The sequence below is a fragment of the Leucopleurus acutus genome (genome assembly GCF_964270905.1).
Source record: "Leucopleurus acutus genome assembly, chromosome: 4".
In the NCBI taxonomy this organism is placed as follows: Eukaryota; Metazoa; Chordata; class Mammalia; order Artiodactyla; family Delphinidae; genus Leucopleurus; species Leucopleurus acutus.
Window position 1 is genome coordinate 130374373 of NC_139146.1, and position 22676 is coordinate 130397048.

Sequence of the window (22676 nt, forward strand, 5' to 3'; positions counted from 1 at the left end):
GGCTGCTAGTAATTAGGACTTGGCACCTGGGGGCAGCTGCTAAGCATATACTATTACTATAACATCCAGGTAGAACAAGTGAAATTCTTCTAGGCTCACGTGGGACTGGGAGACATTCACAGTCATATTAATACACACCACACACACACACACACACACCCTGCAACTGTGGCTGGCAGGTGAGAAATGAATTGTGTCTGGGTCACAAGGGAACATGTGTTCCCAAGCCCAAAGGCCATTAACTCCATGTTGATTTAGTAAGGTGGTAGGTAGTGATAAGACCCCTCATTTACGTTCACGGATGCTTTGGGTAATGGAAACATGTTCATTAAGTATCTTTGACCAGAGATTTTCCTGTGTAATTAGCACACATCTTAATTATACACTTGGATTTGAAGCTGGTGCTAATCTTAAAGTATTAAAAAACAAATTAGATAAAGAGAAAAGGATTAAAAGAGACACTGCATAGCACAGAGGTTAAGAGGGTGGGCTCTGAGCCATGGCCCAGGTCAAAAACTAGCCCTGGTGTTTACCAGCCCTGCAACCTTGAAGAAGTACTTCCTGTCTCTGTGCATCTGTAAAATGGAAGTAACATTGCCTAATCGTAGGGCCATGGTGAGCATCGGAAGGCTTAAGACCACTAGAAATTGTTTTGAACTGTGCTTGGCACGTGAGTGCTCCATAAGTTGAGCTGCTTATTATTTTAGTTGTGGCATTTTCAGAGTAATAACTGCAGGTGGATCATTACACAGTAGAAATTTTGAAAAGGCATAATAACAATTCAGAAATTTTATCCTAAAATGTCAAACTTGCCTACATTTCCTACACAGAAGTAAATTAATAATTTACTTTTAATTTAATTTATTAATAATTTACATTTACATATGTAATAGTTTGTTAAAATGTATTACAGTTTGAAAATGAAGTGTCAGCAAACATTTATTGAGTACCCATAAGGGTCATGGAAAGTGATGTTATAGGAGCACATCAGACATTGGCAACTTTCAGGGGCTTTAATTTTAGAAGGCGGCGTGTGTTAGAAAGAGTATAAAATTTTCAAGCATTTTAGAAGGGCTGCTTTGGGTAATATGATTGTTATGTAACTGTACTCTTTTAGAAGAAGATGCAGGATGAATACACTTGGCTGAAGAATCTGCACACTGAAAATATTTATTTTCTTGAACTATTTAAGGAACTATAAATAAATACTCAATTCCAGTGTCCCTCATATATTCATAAAATTACAACATAAAATTAAATGTAACTGAAATGCTAAACATAATATTGATAATCTGCTCAATCAGTTGTGCTACAGGCCACAGCCTTGTGTATCAGTGCTAGAGAAAATATTAAGCATTCTTCTTCATGATATTTCATAGCACTGGCCTTAAATCAGCCATGAGAATAGACACAGCATTACAGACCAAAGGCCTAAAACAAGTATGAATTTTATAATTAACTTGCAAGCAGATATCATTTTTAATAAAATTTGAGAATATCACCCTTGTCTATTTCTCATCAATCAAATGATGGTTATCATCAGATGTAGTCTTGTAAAGGATAAGGACATTTTAATGAACGGGAATAGTTTTAATATCTGCAAAATTATGTGAAAGAATGGAAGTAGCATTGAAGCACTATTTCAGATCTTAATAATAATTTTCAACATTGTTTTTAGTTTTCTTACCTGTTGAGTCCTCTGTGAGATAGGAGAGGGAAACACTGTCATTCTCATTTTTCGGATGAATCAGTTGAGGCTTAGAGACAAGTTTATGTGACACAGAGGCAGTTAGTCCCAAGTATCTGATTCCCCAAATGACTAATCTGTGCTATCGAGGATCTTCTCAAACTCTTATAGATACAGTCGTCCATTGACCAGCATTGGGGATTATCTGCATGTTTGATTCTTTTCTTCTCCTTCTCTGTTTTGCCTAGGTTTTGAGGCATTTAGTGATTATTTTTTTCTTTGGTTCGTTCACTCATTCATTCATCAGAAGCATCTTGGTCCCCTTCTGTAGGCTCAGCACTGCTGAGCAGTACTTTGTCAGCCACCCATTAGCCTACTACATGAATAGGATACATCTGCTTTTCATTCAGACAGTTCTAAAACTCAGGTTTTTCTGCCTCTTTCATTGAAGGAGACAGTCCATGAGAAATGAAATGATCTGAAATAATTGAAAATTTTAAATTGTTTTGCTAATTTCAAACTTCTTAAAGATAGGAATTATATCTTGTTCATCTCTTAAGCCCAATTCCAGTATTTTATGAATGTGTGGCAGGTATGTCTGTTGTTGGATAGGGGCTTGTCTTTTATCTGAATCAGTGTTTCTGTGATGCAAGTGGTAAATGTAATATTAATGGCCATACTTACAAGCATGAATGGTTATTTTGAAAATCAAATTAATCGGTGTGGCATAGCCCTACTCTGTGTTCAATTTGTATCCTGTAAGTTTCTCACACATGTTAGAGCTAAGTTGAAGGTGTCTGGTACTTCAAGAATTTTAAAATAAATTCCTCAATAGAATGGAAAACCTTACAATTGCAAAGTAAATTATTACCATAGCTCTAAGCTCAGTTTGGCACATCTGAGCTTTCTCTATCCTTTATCCATTTATTCGTTCATTCACCCATCTTCCCCATTATCTATCCATCTCCCCATTAACCCCACCCACCTGCCATCCATTCCCCAGTCCTCACATCTACCTCCCAATTCTCCCTTCCACCTCCCCAGTCTTTCTTTCCCCGTATCTATTGTAAGAACCCTCAAGAGAGATGTGAATGAAAAGCAGTTGCTGTTACACTATTTACAGTAGCCAAGACATAGAAACAACCTAAATGTCCATCGATAGATGAATAGATAAAGATGTGGTACGTATATACAATGGAATATTACTCAGCTATAAAAACAAATGAAATAATGCCATTTGCAGCAACATGGATGGACCTAGAGGTTATCATACTAAACAAAGTAAGTCAGAAAGAGAAAGACAAATACCATATGATATCACTTATATGTAGAATCCAAAATGCGACACAAATGAACCTGTCTATGAAACAGAAGCAGACTCACAGACATAGAGAACAGACATGTGGTTGCCTACGGGGAGGGGGGATAGGGGAGGGAAGGATTGGGAGTTTGGGATTAGCAGATGCAGACTATTATATATAGGATGGATAAACAACAAGGTCCTACTGTTTAGCATAGGGAACTATATGCAATATCCTGTGATAAACCATAATGGAAAAGAATATGAAAAAAATATATATATGTATAACTGAGTCACTGCTGTACAGCAGAAATTAATACAACATTGTAAATCAACTCTACTTCAATAAAATTTGTTTAAAAGCAGTTGCTATTAAAGTTAATACTGATTCTTTGGTTTTATGATGAACACACTATTTATTGTCCAAAATGTACTTTTAGGAGTAAACAGGGCACTCACTAATAAGCATGCTGGGAAACAAGCATAAACCAGGACTGTTCTGGGTAAATCAGAATATGGTCACTTGTAATACATTCTACTAAAATTCTAAAGTGGTATTCTTGCACCGTATTGTGATATCTTTTAGTTATAGGCTATATGACATGTGAAATGTTTATTTATAGTAAAAATATAGAGTAGGAGAGATTTTTAAGGATTGTGTAATGGTATAACTCACACCTGAATTTTTTAATAGCATTAATTCCTGTGCGTTTACTGGTTAGTGCCCCAATTTGGAATCATCCAGATATTTCATTTCTTCCCTTCTGTTGCCTTTCTCTGGGGTTGATTAGCTCGCATTCATTCAGTGGAAATCGGTAAGTCACTTTGTGTAGGCATAGCATTTACCAGGGTGCGCCATGCGGGCTGTAAAAGAAGAGGGGCACCCAATCTTTATGCCTCAGCAGTTCACAGTATAGCCGGGGACATCGGTGGGTCTAACAGCATCTGCACAAAATAACTACTCTGAGTAAGCAAGTGGTTGCACATGGACCACAGCAGGAAGAGTAAGCGGTAGAGAAGCACCAAAGAGGAATAAGTGAAGGGCCAGAGAAAGCTAATTAGTGGGAACAGAGACAGCACTAAGATAATAAGCTCAATCGGGCGAGTCTAGCCCTTGTTGCCAATTCTTCGGTGGGTAATAGGTGGGAATTATTGGCTTACATAAGATTTAGTTGAGGCATATGTAACTTATTAGCATCTGAAATAATTTATCCTTCCTCTGAGCTCTTAACTCTATTTTACATATACTAGCTGTGTAGTCTTGGACAGATTTCTTGACCCTTCTGGTCTGCTTCCTCTTTATAGAATGAGAATCGTAGTAGTACCTAGTCATAAAATTGTTAAAGTGGTTAATTTATAAAAAGCATTTAGGACAGGGTGTTGCATCAGAAAAATATTGAAAAGGAGCTGTTCCTACTAGTATAACAAGACATCCTTAGAGGAAAAGTACGCTTTAATCAATATAAGTCAATATTTGCTTGCAATTTACCTCATGTAAGGTATGCCAAACATAATCTTTTTTTAATTCCTTCTTTTTGTGTGGTGCCACTTACTGATTTATTTATTTAATCCCAGTTTTCCTGAGATAATAATTGACCTACAGCACTGTATTAAAGTGTACAGCATAATGATTTGACTTACATACGATATGAAATGATTATCCCAATCAGATTAGTGAACGTTCGGCATCTCATATGGATACAAAATGAAAGAAATAGAAGTTTTCTTCTTGTAACGCAAACTCTTAAGATTTACTCTTAACATTTGTATATAACATACAAAAGTGTTGTGCTTTAGATGGTATTTATCATGCCAAACATAATCTTAATTTGCCCTGTTTATAATTTTTTTTTTTTTACAGCTCGAAAGTCCAAGAAGTTGGGGAAGTTAAAAGGGATTCACGAGGAACAGTCACAGCAGCCTCCACCTCCCCCCCCACAGAGCCCAGAGGAAGGAACTACGTACATCGCTCCTGCGCAAGAGCCGTCCGTCAACTCAGCGCTGGTTCCTCAACTCTCCACAATTTCCCGAGCGCTCACACCTTCCCCTTCCATGGTCCTTGAAACCATCGAACCCGAGATTGTGTATGCAGGCTATGACAACTCCAAACCAGATACAGCCGAAAATCTGCTCTCCACCCTAAACCGCTTAGCAGGCAAACAGATGATCCAAGTCGTGAAGTGGGCGAAGGTAATTCCAGGTAGGATGGCCTCGCGTTTCAGGGTCTGCGTCCTGAACTAGGCACGTCAGGGCAACAGAGCGTACCGTATGCAACAGTGCGATTGAGTTTGCTTTCTGTTCGATCCCGACAGCCAGTTTTTTACTCGTTGTCAAATGAATCAAGTGTGTAGAAGAAAAATCTGGTGAATATGCTCACTTCTCTTGAGAAGTTAGAGTTAAGGGTTCTATTGTTAATAGAACAATAGAACATTGTTCTATTGTTCTGTTAATAGAACATACCCATTTCTTATGTTGAGGATTGAAATGGTAAATTTCATTCCAGTAATATTAATAAGGCAAAACACATTCTAGTTGCCAAAGCAAGAATTGAGCCCATTATTAGCAGCTTGTAGCCAGGGCTACTCTAAGCCCTAGACCAGGTAAATCAAGACATATATACACTACTGTATATAAAATACATAACTAATAAGGACCTGCTGTATAGCACAGGGAACTCTACTCAATACTCTGTAATGGCCTATATGGGAAAAGAATCTAAAAAAGAGTGGAGGGCCTCCCTGGTGGCGCAGTGGTTGAGAGTCCGCCTGCCGATGCAGGGGACACGGGTTCGTGCCCCGGTCCGGGAAGATCCCACATGCCGTGGAGCGGCTGGGCCCGTGAGCCATGGCCGCTGAGCCTGCGCGTCCGGAGCCTGTGCTCCGCAACGGGAGAGGCCACAGCAGTGAGAGGCCTGCGTACCGAAGAAAAAAAATAAAATAAAAAAAAAAAAAGAGTGGATATATGTATATGTATAACTGATTCACTTTGCTGTACAGCAGAAACCAACACAACATTATAAATCAACGATACTCCAATAAAAATTAATTTAAAAAAAAAGACCTCTCAGGTAGGCTGTAGGGGCCTCTGAAAGAGTCTTTCTGAAAATACCTTACCTCCATAACCCTTTAATTTGTCCTGGAAATTCCTACTTTAGTCTGTTTTATGCTGTAGGATTTTATTAATAAGGCTCCTATTAATCTACAGAAACATTGCTCAGAATTGTGATCACATTGTCCCAGTTCATTAATCCAAAGCAGTTTCTTAGATGCCCTGTTGTCAACCAGCAGCCGTAAGACAAAAGTCTGGGGAAAGCTCTGATGACTGACTCTTTGAAGGGGAGCTTGCCCAGGTGAAACTATATACAAACAGAAGAATACCCTGGTGCCCCTGGGAGTACAGAGGGTGAGAAAAGAAACAAAAGAAGGGCCTGAGGCCCAGAAAGGAAGACTGTGGGTAAGGCAGGACAGCATCAAGGATGCTTATTCTGCCTCAGAAGTCTGTTGAAGTCTGGCATTATCCCAGCCTAGGGGAAACTAGGAATAAGACTTTTTCAATCACTGCAAACTCATGTAAAGTAAAATCTTCCACCAGTATTGCAGATATGCAAGAGTTGATGTCATTAAGTTATCTTTTATTTTGAAGTTATTCACTGTGAGTAGGATGAAGCAAGTGGTACAGGTGAACACAAATTCTTTCAGTCTAACTAAGGGTTGTAGACCACTGTCCACAATGAAACTCCCAGAACGTCTTAGTTTTTTTTTTGCCTTGGCAGTTTACCCTCATTGACAATTTAAGGTGAATTTAACATGAAATGTTGAACAGGACCAGGTCCACGATAGGTGCTCTGTAAATAACTGTGGAATTGATTTGAGTCAATGAGAGTAAGGGGGCAGTTTGGGGTTGACTTACGAAGCTTCTTCCTGGAATGTTCTTAAATGCTAAGTGTATTTTTGTGATGAATTGTTCTCTTCTTCAGGATTTAAAAACCTGCCTCTCGAGGACCAAATTACCCTCATCCAGTATTCTTGGATGTGTCTGTCATCATTTGCCTTGAGCTGGAGATCGTACAAACATACGAACAGCCAATTTCTCTATTTTGCACCAGACCTAGTCTTTAATGAGTAAGTACCTATTAATTAGCCTTCATAACATAAACCGAAGAGTTATTCGCTACGCTCTTTTATGATTTCTAAACAGATGTACCTTTGTGAAAGAATCCACTGATAACGTTTTTTAAGAGTTTAAAAGCTATCATTTGAGAACTTAAAAATGACTTTTTTACAAAATTATAATGCACGTGTCTGAGTATATATAGATCAGTGTATATAGATCTCACATGATGGTATGTGGGAACTGTCCCAAAGAATGATGATCCAGTTGGCTCCCAAAACTTGATTGGTACAAGCCACAATTAATAGAAAACAATCTCTTCTGGTATCTACTCCAGTTGGGAAGACTGTCTGATTTCTAGGAAATGTGAATGTATAACGTGCCAGTTTTTGAGCACAGTCATATAATGATTCTTTTGTTAATAGTATACATCTGCTCAGTGTGTTTTCATGACAATCATAATTACCCTTCTTTGTGATCATAAGAGAAGCCAAACTGTTATTCTGTAGTGAAACATTTTTAGGTTTATGATGCATTTTAAAAAGATTGAAAGAATAGTACTGGATTTTTCTTTGGCCGTGAATTCCTCCCTATGTGAAGTTTACATTTTAATATTGTTTGCATTCTACATTAGCACATTTCATGCGTGTTTATATCCAGCCATGCTTCTTTGTAATTGTTGGGTCAAGAAACAGATAAATTAAAAAGGAACATTTGAATGATGATAGTAACCACAGCCATATTCTAACAGATGGCTGTCTCTCAAGATATGAAAATAGGGGGGTTTCAATAGGGAAGGAAGCAGATGAGAAATGGATTGGTGATAAAAGAGAGAAAAGGGACGTGAAAGATTCAAAGTGGACATGTAGTGCCAAAATACCGAAATTGTACCGGTGGTAGTTGCCCTGAGAGTATCACTTCATCCAAATATGGTGGACCTGGGAGGCAGTTTTAGTCCAAGATAAATTAGGAGCATCAGTTGTTGGTTCTTGGGGTGGCCGTTCTTTGGGCCATTAGTCAGAACAAATAATTCTACTAGTGCATAAATTTTCATGCTTCAGAAGCATGAAGTGAGGCCAAACAACTGACAGGCACATTTTAATTTACTTGTTTTCCTGAATAATCAGCTGATATTATTAAATAGTAAGACTGTTTTTAAAAATGGTCTGTAAACCGAAAGGAAAACATATTTGGATTCCCTGGTGGTCCAGTGGTTAGGACTCTGCACTTCCACTGCCGGGGGCCTGGGTTCGACCCCTGGTCAGGGAACTGAGAGATCCTGCAAGCTGCTCAGTGTGGCCAAAAAAAAAAAAGAAAGAAAGAAAGAAAGAAAGAAAGCATATTAAGGAGGTTCTTTGTTTTAAGAGGACACGTGGGTAAATACGAATCTCTATTGGTGCCATCTGGAGTGTCTCCTTTAGATTTTGTTTTAATAGAAGATTCATTTAACCTTATTCAGTGAATCTGTTGATTCTTTGTAATAAAATACGTATAATATAAAATTTTCCACTTTAACCATTTTTACTGCACAATCAGTAGCATTAATTGCACTGACATTGTTGCACCACCATCATCACTGTCCATCTCCAGTACTTTTTTCATCATCCCAAGCAGAAACTCTGGACCAGTTAAGCAGTAACTCGACATCCTCCTTTCCCCCAAAGCCCTGATAAACTCTGGTCTTTGAATTTGCCTATTCTAGATATTTCATATAAATGGAACCATATAATATGTGTCCATTTTTTGTCTGACTTATTTCACTTAGTATAATGTTTTCAAGGTTCATCTTTATTTTAGCATGTATCAGAATTTCATTTCATGGCTGAATAATATTCCATTGTACGTATGTATAGAATTGACCTCATTGTTTGCAGATTCTGTAGTTGTGCATTGACCTTCTGGCACATTTATTTGTAACCCCAAAGTCAGTATTTGCAGCACAGAGAGGCCGTAAGTTTGAGGTACACAGCATGTACATTTCAGCTGAGACTCTGCCTTCTTGTTTCAGCTCTCATAGTGTAAACAAGCGTCTTTTCCATGGTCTATTTAGTGCCATGTTTTTTGCATTGTTGTGCTTTTGGCTGGTGATTTCACTGTTTAAAATGACCCACAAGCAGAGTGACAGAGTGCTGTCTAGTGTTCCTAAGTGCAAGAAGGCTTTGATGTGCCTTAGGGAAAAAATATAGGTGTTATACATAAGCTTCTTTCAGGCATGAGTGACAGTGCTGTTGGCTGTGAGTTCAATGTTAATAAATCAATAATATATGTTAACAAGGTGTCTTTAAACAGAAATACACATAAAACAAGATTAGGTATAGATCAACTGATGAAAATGTTATGATCAGTGTCTACTACAACTTTATGGAATATAATTACCATACTTACTTTTACCAAATAAAGAGAATTGATCACATTTTGTTTATCCATTCACGGATACATGGGTCGTTCCTGCCTTTGGCTATCACGGTTAATGCTGCTGTAAACATTTGCATATGATTATCTGTTTGAGTCCTGATTTCATTGCTTTTGGGTGTACACCTAGCAGTGGAATTGCTGGGGCATATGGTTATTCTACATGTAACTTTTGAGGAACCACTGAACTGTTTTCCTCAGCAGTTGCACAATTTTACATTCCCACCCTCAGTGTACAAGAGTTCCAATTTCACCACATCTTTGCTGACACTCGTTTTCTGGGTTTTTGGTTTTGTTTTTTGCTTTTTTTAATAGCCATACTAGTGGGTATGAAGTATTGGGGAGTTTTTTGGTTTGCTTTTCTTGAAATCTATTTGTCATATAACATTGTGTAAATTTAAGGTATACAACATGTTATTTGACACATTTATATGTAATATGATTGCCATTGCAGCAGTAGTTAGCACCTCTGTCGCATTACATAATTATCATTTCTTTTTCTGGGTGGGAATAACTGAGATCTTGTCTTTTGGCCAGTTTGTTTATTATAATATGGTATTGCTGTCTGTATTCACTGTACGGTGCATTAGATCTCCAGGACTTACTTGTCTACTGGTTGCAACTTTGTCCCCTGAAGCAACATCCCTCCTCTTCCCCCATCCCCCGGCAGCCACCATTCTATTCTCTGTTTGCTCAAGCTTGGCTCCTTTAGATTCCACATATAAGTGATATCATCCAGTATTTGTCTTTCTCTGCCTGACTTATCTCATAGTAGGTGTGAAGTACTGTCAGTGTGGTTGTGATGTACACTTCCCTAATGACTAGGGAGGTTGTGCATCTTTTCATAGACTTTTTGGCCATTTGTATATCTTCTTTGGAGAAATATCCATTCAAGTCCTTTGCCCATTTTTAATTAGGCTGTTTGTCTTTTGTTCCTGAGTTGTAGGAGTTCTTTATGTATTCTGGATGGTAAACTCTTATCAGATACATGATATGTATATTTCTCCCATTCTGTGGTTAGGGGTTAAGTTGAAGGCAAACACACATGATCTGCTAGAAATTATCATACTAAGTGAAATAAGTCAGACAGAGAAAGACAAATACCATATGATATCATTTATATGTCAAATCTAAAATACAACACAAACGAACCTTTCTACGATTTCACTCTCTTGATAGTGTCCTTTGATGTACTTTTAAAATTAAAGTTTTTAATTTTAATGAAGTTCAGTTCATCTATTTTTTGTCATTGTTTGCTATGCTTTTGGTGTCATCTATTAATTTTTAATTGTGGGTAAACATCCAGGTGTACAGGTTTCAAAGTCCAAAATTGTAAGAATCCTTTTTCACAAATGAAACTTAGGGGGAAGCACCTTATATCTGAAGCCTGTACACCTTCAAAATTAATGTCATTGAAAAAAATTAATTTTGAAAATTATCATTGAAAATTAATGTCATCGAAGGCTTTTAGAAGTAAATAAGAAACCAAAAAAAAAGAAAAGGTCATATAAGCTCTATGCATGTCTATTCTAGAAAATGTTAACAGATATAAAATGGAAACAACAAAAAAATTGCTTTCTAATGTTACAGGTAGTTAAATAGCATGATATTATACAATTGTTACAGTGAACATTTATTTTTTTTGCGGTACACGGGCCTCTCACTGTTGTAGCCTCTCCCATTGTGGAGCCACAGGCTCCGGATGCGCAGGCTCAGCGGCCATGGCTCACGGGCCCAGCCGCTCCGCGGCATGTGGGATCCTCCTGGACCAGGGCACAAACCCGTGTCCCCTGCATCGGCAGGCGGACTCTCAACCACTGTGCCACCAGGGAAGCCCTAGAGTGAACATTTTGTTCCCTATTCTTAAAACTTTTGACCTCAACCCCAGCCTAGACTTAAGTTTTCTCTCAACTAGAAAGAACAGGGCAGAGCTGTGTTTTTCAAAGGGGGAGGGAGGACCTACTCCCAGGAAACATTTGGAAATGACATAAAGCCTTTTGGTCAAATCCCCAAAATTGCCTGTACCTCAGACCCTTTGCCAAAGGGAAGGAAACTGTCTGGCATTTTGTGCAAGGGAGTAATGCATGCTGTTCAGCTGAGGATAGAATGCACTGGTGGAACCCTCCCTTGTTTTCCCACCCACCCTCCCTCAACTGTCTTGGACCCCCTCTCACCCGCATTGGCAGATCTTTTTAAGCATCTGTATCCTTCCCTTGTTTGATTGGCACCTCCTCCTTGAAATCACAGACTCTGTCTTAATCATTTTTTAATTTCCAGCCCGTGGCATTGTGTCCAGGACATAGCAGGTACTCCATAAATATTTGGTGAATAAATGAATTATTGAGCAAATGAACCAAACAACCTATTAGTCAGTCTAGAAGGGGTTTTCTAGGTTATCATCGCTAGTTACGAGGGTGAAGCTTATGATCAAGAAGTGTGATGCGGGAAGCGTTTTCACCAACAGAGACATTGCTATATTTAAAATGGTGAAGAAAACTTGAATAGTTGACCATGTGTGTTTGCCTTCAACTGTGAAATGGATCTGAAAGTTCCCAAAGATCTTATCCTTCAGCTGTGTACCGGATTCATTAGAGTTGGAGGAAAGATGCAAAGTAGAGAATAATTAAGGAAAACATTCTTTCTAAGTTTTTATTAAACATTGGGGTGAAGATATGAGTTAATACTTTAAATTAGAATAGAACTTTTCTTATTATGAACTTAAAACTTTTCAAATATGTATTAAATGATTCATTATTCAATTTCACCTTGGAACAGCTTATCATATATGGCTGCAGATCACTGCAAGTATTCAAATGTCTTATCAATTTCAATACACGTATTAAAACTCCCATGTAAGCCTGAAATGAAATTTCTTCAATTTTTTTAAAATTTCTGAAATGAAGGTTCAGTATTACGCTCTTTTAAGTGTCAGCCAATATTTTAGAATTAAAAGCATATATATTATTAATTTTATTGAAGTATAGTTGATTTACAATGCTGTGTTAATTTCTGCTGTACAGCAGTGACTCAGTTATGCATAATATATATATTCTTTTTCATATTCTTTTCTCTGACAGTTTATCACAGGATATTGAATATAGTGCCCTGGGCTATACAGTAGGACCTTGTGGTTTATCCATCCTATGTATAATAGTTTGCATCTGCTAACCCCAAACTCCCGGTCCTTCCCTCCCCCATCCAGCCTCCCCCTTGGCAACCACCAGTCTGTTCTCTATGTCTGTGAGTCTATTTCTGCTTCGTAGAAAGGTTCGTTTGTGTTGTATTTTAGATTTCACATATAAATGATATCATATGGTATTTGTCTTTCTCTGTCTGACTTATTTCACTTAGTGTGATAATTTCTAGGTCCATCCATGTTGCTGCAAATGGCATTATTTCATTCTTTTTAATTGCTGAGTAATATAGAATTAAAAGTATATTTAAAAGCATGTTTATATTGTTTCAAGTCAGAGCCCAATAAAAAAACGTATTTTCGATGATCTTTCACTGCCTTTGTAGTTCTGAACCTTCGATTGTTTCGGTTCAGAGACTGTTGGTGAGAGAGAGAGTTTAAGTCTTAGTGCCACTTTCTGAGTCCCTCGGGTGAAGTGCTGAGTGTGACTCCTGGGAGGGCAGTGCTTGCCCAGCTCATCAGTGAGGGGAGCTGAGCTCAGCCCACACTGCCCTCTTTGCTCAGTGCTGGCTGTGTGACGGCAGCACCAGTAGAAAACCATAGGACTTAGTTATCAGTCATTTCAGGCCATGTTTCCGTGGAGCGATGCCCGTCCCTGTTGTGTCCCCACTGGGGACCACTGTGCTGCCATAGCGCAGCTGTCCTTAGTGAGTGGCTCTCCCCAAGGCCAGTCTGCCAACAGGACAGTCTCCTTAAGGTCCTTCTGCACCTGAGGCCCTAAAGTTCCAGTAGTCTTGGCTCACTCGTGCTGTGTGTTCCAGGCCATGTCCCTTTTGTTCAGGCAGGGATCAGAGTGTCCCCACAGGGACCCAGGGGTTGGCACGCCCCGCCCTCGCCTCCTGAGGGGGCTGGTTGATATTCCTGAGCCACGGGAGATGACTTCTTTGCCTGGACCCTTGGCTCCAGCAGGGTTAGGACAAGGGGCAGAGGTGCTGATGAGAGAGCCAGAGGGTGGGATGAGCCTGGTTCAGCATCCCCTGCACTGGCTCCATCTGCTTTCCCCCATCTGTCCCCAGCCTCTCTTTCCCTCCTCTGTTCCCTTGCTGCTGCTTTCGGATAGGATTTCTTACTTCCCTCCGCTTACGGGGACACTGAACTGTGTAGTTTCTGTATTTCTAGTCTCTCACCGCCTCCCTTTCCCTCTCCCCTCCCTACTGTCTCACTTCCTTCCCCCCCCCCCGCCCCCTCTCTTTTCTTCCTCCTCTCCTCTCTTTTTCTGTGTCTGTCTCTCTCTCACACACACATACACACGTGCCCCTACACCTCTTTTCCTGCCACTGAAAAATCAGCAGCCTTCTGAGATCTCCATTGTTTTGCTTTCTTGTTTACTTCTGGGTCAATTTAAGGGAGTAAACTATAAAAGAAAAGAAGTCCTCTTTCTGTCTCCACTGGACCCTCCAACACCCCAGGCCCTGTACCAGCAGCTGGAGGGCCAAGGTGTTTAGCAGAAGGGGCTGAGCACTTGGCTTGCTGGGCAGGACTCAGAGCCCCCCCCTTTAGACGGTGCACGAGCTGCCTGTCTCATCACACTTTCCACACCCTCTGCCCTTCGTCATCCGTGCCCGGCCCCTGTAGATGGTTGAGTTTGAGACTCTTGAATAAAGAAAAACAATGTCACAAATAGAGAACGGTCATTCCTTGTCTGCAAGGAACAGAAACATCGCAGAATGGAACTATCTTTCTTTTGCACAAAACTAGGTATAAAGGACATCTTGCCACCTGAAGGAGGCCAGGCAGAGGGAACTGCAGGAGAGGGTGCAGTGGGGTCTGAGGAGGTTTTGTAAGTAACAAACAAGAAATAATTAGTTATATATGAGGGCAGAGAAAATGTAGGTACAGTTCCAAAACAGGAGGTGTTTCTTTTTCTTCTTTTTTTTCTAACGATTATCTTGGGTTTTTTTATTATTATTATTTTTGGCTGCGTCGGGTCTTAGTTGCGGCACGCAGGCTCTCTAGTCGAGGCGTGCGGGCTTAGCTGCCCCACAGCATGTGGGATCTTAGTTCCCCAACCAGAGATCAAACCCGCGTCCCCTGCTTTGAAAGGTGGATTCTTTACCACCGGACCACCAGGGAAGTCCCCCTTTTTCTTCTTTTTTCAACAATATTTCTGCCCCTTTATCAACCTAGCATGATGATGAGAAGTAGAGTTGGGAGTTAAAAGTTACTTCCAGATATGTCAGCAGAGGAGGTGAGGGGAGGGAAGTTCTTTTTTTTTTTTCTTTTCTTTTTTTGCGGTACGCGGGCCTCTCACTGTTGTAGCCTCTCCCGTTGCGGAGCACAGGCTCAGCGGCCATGGCTTACGGGCCCAGCCGCTCCGCGGCATGTGGGATCTTCCCAGACTGGGGCACGAACCCGTGTCCCCTGCATAAGCAGGCGGACTCTCAACCACTGCGCCACCAGGGAAGCCCGGGGAGGGAAGTTCTTGAAGGAATGGGTAAGCTGCTCACATCAAGAAAAGTGCATCACAGGGAATTATATTCAATATCCCGTAATGGATAAGAATATGAAACCGTAATGGAAAAGAGTATGAAAAAAAATAGAAATATATGTATAACTGAATCCCTTTGCTGTACAGCAGAAACTAACACAACATTGTAAATCAACTCTACTCCAATTAAAAAAAGAGAAGTTCCTGAGAGGAGCGTGCAAGGGACAGCGACCTCCCTTACCTGAGAAAAATGAGTGCGCTAAGGAGAGCAGTCTTAATTTAAAGCTAGAATCGCAGGTAGATATTCTTACTCACACCTTGTCCTGTCTTGTTTTTCCCCATTCACGCCTCTCATTTTGGACCACCCTGGGGAGGAGGAGATAAGTGACGTTCACTCAGTGTGTTCATTCGACAGATATTTCTTGAGCAACTTAAATACACTAAGCACTGTTCTAGGAACCAGGAATTCAACAGTGAGCAAAACATGGGGCTCCCGCTCTAGTGGCAGGTGGGGGGTGTCATGGGAAAAATGAAGGCAGCGTCATGAAGAAATCCCACCTGCCATATCCCCAGAGAATATGACTCAGGTAATATACCATCATCTTCATATAGGACCACAAAAAAGTGGTATTGAAACTAGTAAGGGGCAGTTTGAAGGAATTCTCTCAGAGGATTTGCTAGCGCCCTTGGTTAGCCCCACTGATGACCTTTTGGTGCTTTGAAGGATCTAAGGTCATTCCTGACTCAGGCCCTTCACACTTGCTGTTCGCTCTGTGAAGGAGGATGGTGCGTTCTCACCTTGTCGCTCAGAGTATTGCTATTCAGACAGATTTTGCCCGACCGCCAGACCTAGGGTATATACCCTCCCTGACCACCTTGCCCAGTCCCTCCCATCATATCACATGTGTATTTTCTCTGTAGCAGGTCCCCTGACCCCATAACGTAGGCTCAGGGAGGGGAGGAAGCTGGCCTGTGTGGTACACCTTTGCATGGCCAGCACCTAGGATACTGTCTGGCATTAGTAAGTACTTGATGAATTAATTAATTTTATTTTTTTTCTGTTTCTTTAAAATTTTTACTGGAGTCTAGTTGATTTGCAATGTTGTGTTAGTTTCAGGGGTACAGCAAAGTGAATCAGTTCTACATATACGTATGTCCACTCTTTCTTAGATTCTTTCCCATATAGGCCATTACAGAGTACTGAGGAGAGTTCCCTGTGCTATACAGTAGGTTCTAATTAGTCATGCTTAACAGGGAGGGAGAGGGGAGGGATAAATTAGGAGATTGGGATTGACATATACACACTACTGTATATAAAATAGAGCTAATTAATTTTAAAATGCTATTTTCAGTATTATTTCCCCGCATAAACTCTATGCCAACCAAATTAACCTTCCTCTTCCCTTTGTCCTGTCTTTCCACTGCTGTGCCTTTGCTCCTAACATTTTCCTTTCCCCTCCCCCAAGCCCAACCCAAAGGATGCTTCCTCTCCAATCACTTCTCTTACCATCAAAGTCAGTAGTGACTTGTTCCCCCAAAACTGTTTTTATCTGTGTCAATTTTTTCTATATCAGTCCTTTGGTACTTTCTATGTTTTACTGTGTGTGTGTGTGTGTTTGTGTGTGTGTGTATTTACACATACAATTTTACTCCAGATATACTGTAAACTCCTAGAATTCAGGAAGTATTTTAAATTTTTTCCTTAATGTCTAGCAAAATGCTTTCTACATAATTGGCACTCAGTGATGATTTTGGGGGTTGATAATGAGTCTTCTTTCCAGTACACGGGTCAGAAGCAAGATTTTTGATGTGGGTTGACCCTACAGTGCTTTTAGGGCTTGGCCTGTAAACTTGATGAAAAGGATTTCCCTTTCAAGGTTGACTTCAAGAGCACTGCTGTAGGTTAATATTTCTTGTGTGGCATTTCTTGTAGTGTACTTGAGAAATTTCCTAAGTAGTTAATGAAGCTGGGTAATTGCCAGTATAGTACGAAATTAAAGCAAAACAAATAGGAGACTGCAAATGGAATGAACTGTTTAAGCTATTTATAACTATATTGGAATCACAGAGTAGTGGTGATGCAAGAAATATGTCCCAGCTTTACTCTGGCTAACTAGAGGGAGCTATTTTTCATTTCGAGTAAAAGTCAAAACCAGTTTAAGATCATATGTTATGTTTAAAAGGCTTAGGGTGGCTAATATTAGCATGTTGTTCTTCAGTTCAGTTAATGTGCTCAAGGACTTTGGTCTCTTCAGGTAAAAATACTCTTCAATACAAAATGAACTCGCTGGAGTATATTTCTTTATTGAAAAACTGATAGAGAAAAATTAGTCTTGATGCAGTGATTATATTGCAAGATGGGGCAGGTGGCAAGGAATGGATTAACCAACTAACACACTAAGGAGGGCTCCAGGCTTCCCCCCTTGACACAGGTCATAAGACACAAAGATGGTAGCTTTTTTTTTTTTTTTTTTTTTTTTTGGCTGTGTTGGGTCTTCGTTGCTGCGCATGGGCTTTCTCTAGTTGCAGCGAGCAGGGGCTACTCTTCATTGCGGTGTGTGGGCCTCTCATTGCAGTGGCTTCTCTTGTTGCGGAGCACAGGCTCTAGGCATGCGGGCTTCAGTAGCTGTGACTCGCAGGCTCAGTAGTTGTGGCTTGTGGGCTGTAGAGCGCAGGCTCAGTAGTTGTGGCGGCATGGGCTTAGTTGCTCCATGGCATGTGGGATCTTCCCGGACCAGGGCTCAAACCTGTGTCCCCTGCATTGGCAGGCAGACTCTTAACCACTGCACCACCAGGGAAGCTCCAGAGATGGTAGCTTTGACAGCGCCCCTCTGGATTGAAGGAGAACGTACCTGCTGTGTCTTGATATATAAAGTATTTTCTGAACTTGTGTCTTTAGATACTTCTAGAACCCAAACTAGGTCACATGATTATCCATTTTTATTGTATCACACACGAGAGATGATTTTGGTTTTATGTCCCTCACTTCCCCTGATGAAACCCTAAGCTAATTTAATAAGGTTGTTTTTGGGTAGGCTCTGAAGTGGTTATTTAATTTTTCTTAAGTTCTGAGATTGATACTTTTCTGAAAGAAACAAGTGGAGAAGGGAGAGAAACGGAAAAAAGAAAGTCATATGTGGAGACCCTCCACCTCCTTATTTAAAACTCATCTGTGTATCTGGGTCATTAGCACTGCAGCAGGAATGTCGCCCCAGTAAACTTACACAGTGATGGGTGTTGCAAGCTTTGTCTAGCTGGACCCATCTTCTGTGCCCATCCACCTTGAAATAGACACTGCCTCAATAGAATCAATGGAATGAATAGTTTATAAACTCCTAACTCCCGTTCTGCTACAGGCATGGTGTCCCCCTCTGTCTTAGGCACCTCAGGCTGCTGTAACAAAACCCCATAGATGGGGTGGTTTAAACAGCAGACCCTTATTTCTCATAGTGCAAGAGGCTAGAAGTCCAAGATCAGGATGCCAGCATGGTCAGGTTCTGCTGAAGGCTTTCTTCCTGGCTTGCAGAGAGAAGGCTGCCTTCTCACTGGTCTCACATAGTGGAGAGAGTCAGCTCTAATGTCTCTCCTGCTTCTTGTAAGGGCACTAATCCTATCATGGGGCTCCACCCTCATGACCCTAAATGCCTCCCCAAAGCCCCACCTACTGATACCATCACATTGGGGGTTAGAACATCAACATATGGGGGTTGGGGGAGACGAACATTCAGTCCATAACACTCCATTTACATGGATACTAGAGTGCAAAAGTAGTTAATAATCAAGAAGTTTACAGGGGTTATTTGAAGAATTATGGGCTTATGCTGAAAGCTGGTGAAAGGCATCATGCTGTATGCCATCTCCCACACATTATCCTATTTCATCTTCACAGCTCTGTGACGTGGGAATTTATTACCCCTCTTTCAAAGATGAGGTGACAGAGGCTCAAAGTTTTGAGCCCCAGTGTTTCTCAGTCCAAAACTCAGAATGTTTCAACTACATCAACGCTTATACCTTGACCACAGAACTTGATTTTTCAGGCAGTTAGGCCTAGTGGACCTTTGGCGCTAATATTGGTTTCATTGGGTGGTTTCAGAGACTGTATGTATTTGGAAACTTTACTGACCAATCATGTATCATCTTTCATAAGAGTTGCTCTCTAAAATGGGTGAGAATATGCCCAATGTATAAAGAACACAAATGGAAAATAAAATATTCTTAGAAAAACTGGAACTTTGGTTCAGAGTGTGACTTAGTCCTCCAAATCTGTTTCCTTCCTCTCTGATATCACAACAGTATTTAAGAGCTCCATTGTTGAAGACCAGGGGCTCAGTCCCTAACCTTGCTGATAAGTCCCTCAGTGTTGTCAAGTGAATGAGTTAACTTCACTAGACCCTTGTCTCCCTTCTGCAGAATGAGGGAATTGGATGAGATCAACAGTTCACAAACTTTTTGTTCTCAGGACCCCCTTTATGCTCTTAAAATCATCAAGGATCCCAAAGAGCTATTGTTTATGTAAGTTATGGCTATTGGTATTTACTCATATCAGAAATTAAAACAGAAATTTAAAAAAAATATATTGATCTATTGATTCATTTTAAAATAAAATTAACCTATTACATATTACATAAATAGCAAGACAAAAACATAATAGCGTAAACATTTTAGGAAAAATAACTGTTTTTTTCAAAACAAAAAAAAAAATTAGAAGAGTGGCATTGTTTTGCCTTTTTTGCAATTCCTTCAGTCTCACTTAAATGAAGACAGTTGCACTCTCTTATCTGCTTCTTACATCCAGCCAGTTGTGACTGGGTGTTTGGCCAAAGTGTAGGAAAAAGATTCAGCCTCACGCAGATGTATAGTTGGAGAAAGAACCTCTCGGAATCCTGGAAAGGGTCCTGGGGACACCCCCGCCTCCTCAGACCACATTTGGAGAATCACTTGTCTAGGTGATGTTTAAAACCCAGCCCAGACTCTGATTCTGCTTGGCTTTCAGGAAGCTTCACTCAAGGTCCAGATCTCTGTTTCCTCATTTAATTATCTACATTTCCCACACCGGAGAATCAAAGCTCAATAGAACATCGTCTCTGTGCTTAAAGGGCTCTCCGTCTAGTAGCAGGATACTTATGGGGCCTGCCATGTGCCATTAGCTCTACTTGATGCTTTTATATGACCCACTCGTTTATAGACAATCATATTTTAAGACAGGTACGATGATCACTGTCTTATAAATGATGCAGCTGCCTCAGGCAGGCAGCAGTTCAGTGGATTATCCACGATCACATAGCAGTGGAGAGCTGAACCTCACGTGTGGGCCCAGGTCTTCCCTGAAAACTCCTGCTGTTTTCATTACATCACATGTCTCCTCTCGTCTACAAAGTAGTGGAGAAGGAAGGGTCTCAGAGGTCCCTTCCAACCTCTTACAGTTTATGATTCTGTAGTTCTGCTTTACCAGTCACATAACTTATAGCTGTGAGAACTTGTGGTTAGCGTGAGGTCGATTAAGAAGGGGCGGGGGGGGACTTCCCTGGTGGTCCAGTGGTTAGGACTCTGCGCTCCCACTGCAGGGGACGCAGGTTCAATCCCTGGTCGTGGAACTAAGATCCCACAAGCCGTGAGGTACAGCCAAAAGAAAAAAAAAGGAGGAGAACAATATTACAAAGACTATCCCAGTCACTTCCCCTAAAGTGAAAAGTAAATCTCTTTACTCTTATCATTTAGCCGAAAAAATGAACAACAACTGGTGTTTCGCTAGTCGGGAGGAAGTATTGAGAATGTCTGCATTGTGCAAGGCTCTGTGGTGGCCATTGTAAGGGAACCACAGTGACAGTCACAGTTTCCGTTCTCCAGAATTCTGTCGTGTGGTTGGTGAATTGAGATGTAGACACGTGTGGAGAATAGGGAGCCCTCCTACACTGTTGGTGGGGATGTAAATCGGGGCCACCACCATAGAGAACAGAATAGAGGTTCCTGAAAAAACTAAAAATAGGAGGGGTGGGCTCCTGGCCCCGTGTGCTCCCCACCACCCAGCGCCTGCAACAGCTGCAGCGCGATGGCCCTGGAGCCAAGCAGGGCATTGTAGAGCCTCTGGATAGCGGGGAGGGTGTGCTTGGAGACGGCAGCTTTCGCATAACTCTGGAGAGGAGGGGCTACGTGAAGGCCGGGCTCTGGACTCCAGAAGCCATAGTAGGACATCCAAACGCAGTTCGTCAGCTTCACGTGGAATTCTTGAGAGCGGGATAGAATGTCACGCGGACTTTCACCTTTTCTGCCAGTGAGGACAATATGGAAAGCCAGTGGGAAGCTGTAAACGCCGCTGCCTGTGACCTTACCAGAGAAGCAGCCGACAGAGCTGATGCTTCAGTCGCAGGGAGGATCTGCCAGACATCGTTGTACAAACACCACAAGGATGAAGCTAGAATTTTAAAACTTTTTCGACTACAGCTAGAGGTTTTTGCCAGGAAAAATGTGGACTTCTGGATTGCAGACTACTTTGAACACGTTGAAGAAGCTGTGTGGGCTGTGGAAGTCTTAAAAGAATCCGGAAAACCCGTGGCAGCCACCGTGTGCATAGGCCCAGAGAGAGACATGCATGGTGTAACACCTGGAGAATGTGGTGGAAGCTGGTGAAGGCGGGGGCTTCAGTCGTTGGCGTGAACTGCCGATTTGGGCCCTGGACCAGCCTGAAGACAATGAGACTCATGAAGGAAGGCCTACGGGCTACAGGGCTGAAAGCACACTTGATGGTGCAGTCCCTGGGGTTCCACATGCCCGACTGAGGCAAAAGAGGGTTTGTGGATCTCCTCGAATATCCCTTCGCACTGGAGCCCAGAGTTGCAACCAGATGGGATATTCAAAAATACGCCAGAGAGGCCTGCAACCTGGGGGTCAGGTACATAAGGCGGGTGCTGTGGATTTGAGCCCTCCCACATCAGGGCGATAGCAGAGGAGCTGGCCCTGGAAGGGGGATTTTTGCCCCTGTCTTCTGACAAACGTGGCAGCTGGGGAAGTGGTCTCAGCACACACACCAAACCCTGGGTTAGAGCCAGGACTAGAAGAGAGTGTTGGGAGAATCTGCTGCCGACTTCGGGCAGACCTTTCTGTCCTTCAGTGTCAAAGCCAGATGCCTAAGGAGTCATGAAAGAAAACACTGAAATAGCAGAATGGAAAGAAATCCCCTTCAAGCCCCATCTGGAACCCTTCCTCGCCTCTATCCACAGCCCACCCTGATGTCTCCAGCGGCTGAACAGCTAATGTGCTGTCAGTTCAACATAGGATGCGTATTGCATCCCTGCTGTGCTTAAGCTCTGAGCGGGATGCTGCGGGGAGATGCAAAGCTGATGAGGAAGGGCTTCTCGTCCTCCAGGTACTTACTGTCCGGTGATGCTGCAGGACGTGCTTTTGAAGGGCATCAAGAATAGTGAAACTTGTCTTTAGAATGAATTTGAGATTTTAGAATAACCAGAAGTCGGTGAGCAGCAAACCCAGTGATTAATTCAGGTGTCTAAATTAGGTACAGAAGGACGATAGAGCAGCATTCTAAACTAAA

General features: G+C 41.4%; 1 protein-coding gene and 1 pseudogene across 5 annotated transcripts in view; both read left to right on the plus strand.

The window, feature by feature from the left end:
- The window catches only part of NR3C2 (nuclear receptor subfamily 3 group C member 2), a 378103-nt gene that overhangs the window by 297776 nt on the left and 57651 nt on the right, over nucleotides 1-22676 (plus strand). For all 4 annotated transcript variants that reach the window (XM_082838759.1, XM_082838760.1, XM_082838758.1 and 1 more), the window contains exons 5-6: nucleotides 4849-5187; nucleotides 6964-7108. In XM_082838759.1, the coding sequence (XP_082694885.1) occupies nucleotides 4849-5187; nucleotides 6964-7108 (484 nt within the window). The remainder of the gene's footprint in view (nucleotides 1-4848; nucleotides 5188-6963; nucleotides 7109-22676) is intronic.
- LOC309960747 (S-methylmethionine--homocysteine S-methyltransferase BHMT2-like) lies at nucleotides 9310-22464 on the plus strand (annotated as a pseudogene). The gene is made up of 2 exons: nucleotides 9310-9331; nucleotides 21158-22464. The product of its transcript is annotated as an S-methylmethionine--homocysteine S-methyltransferase BHMT2-like (transcript).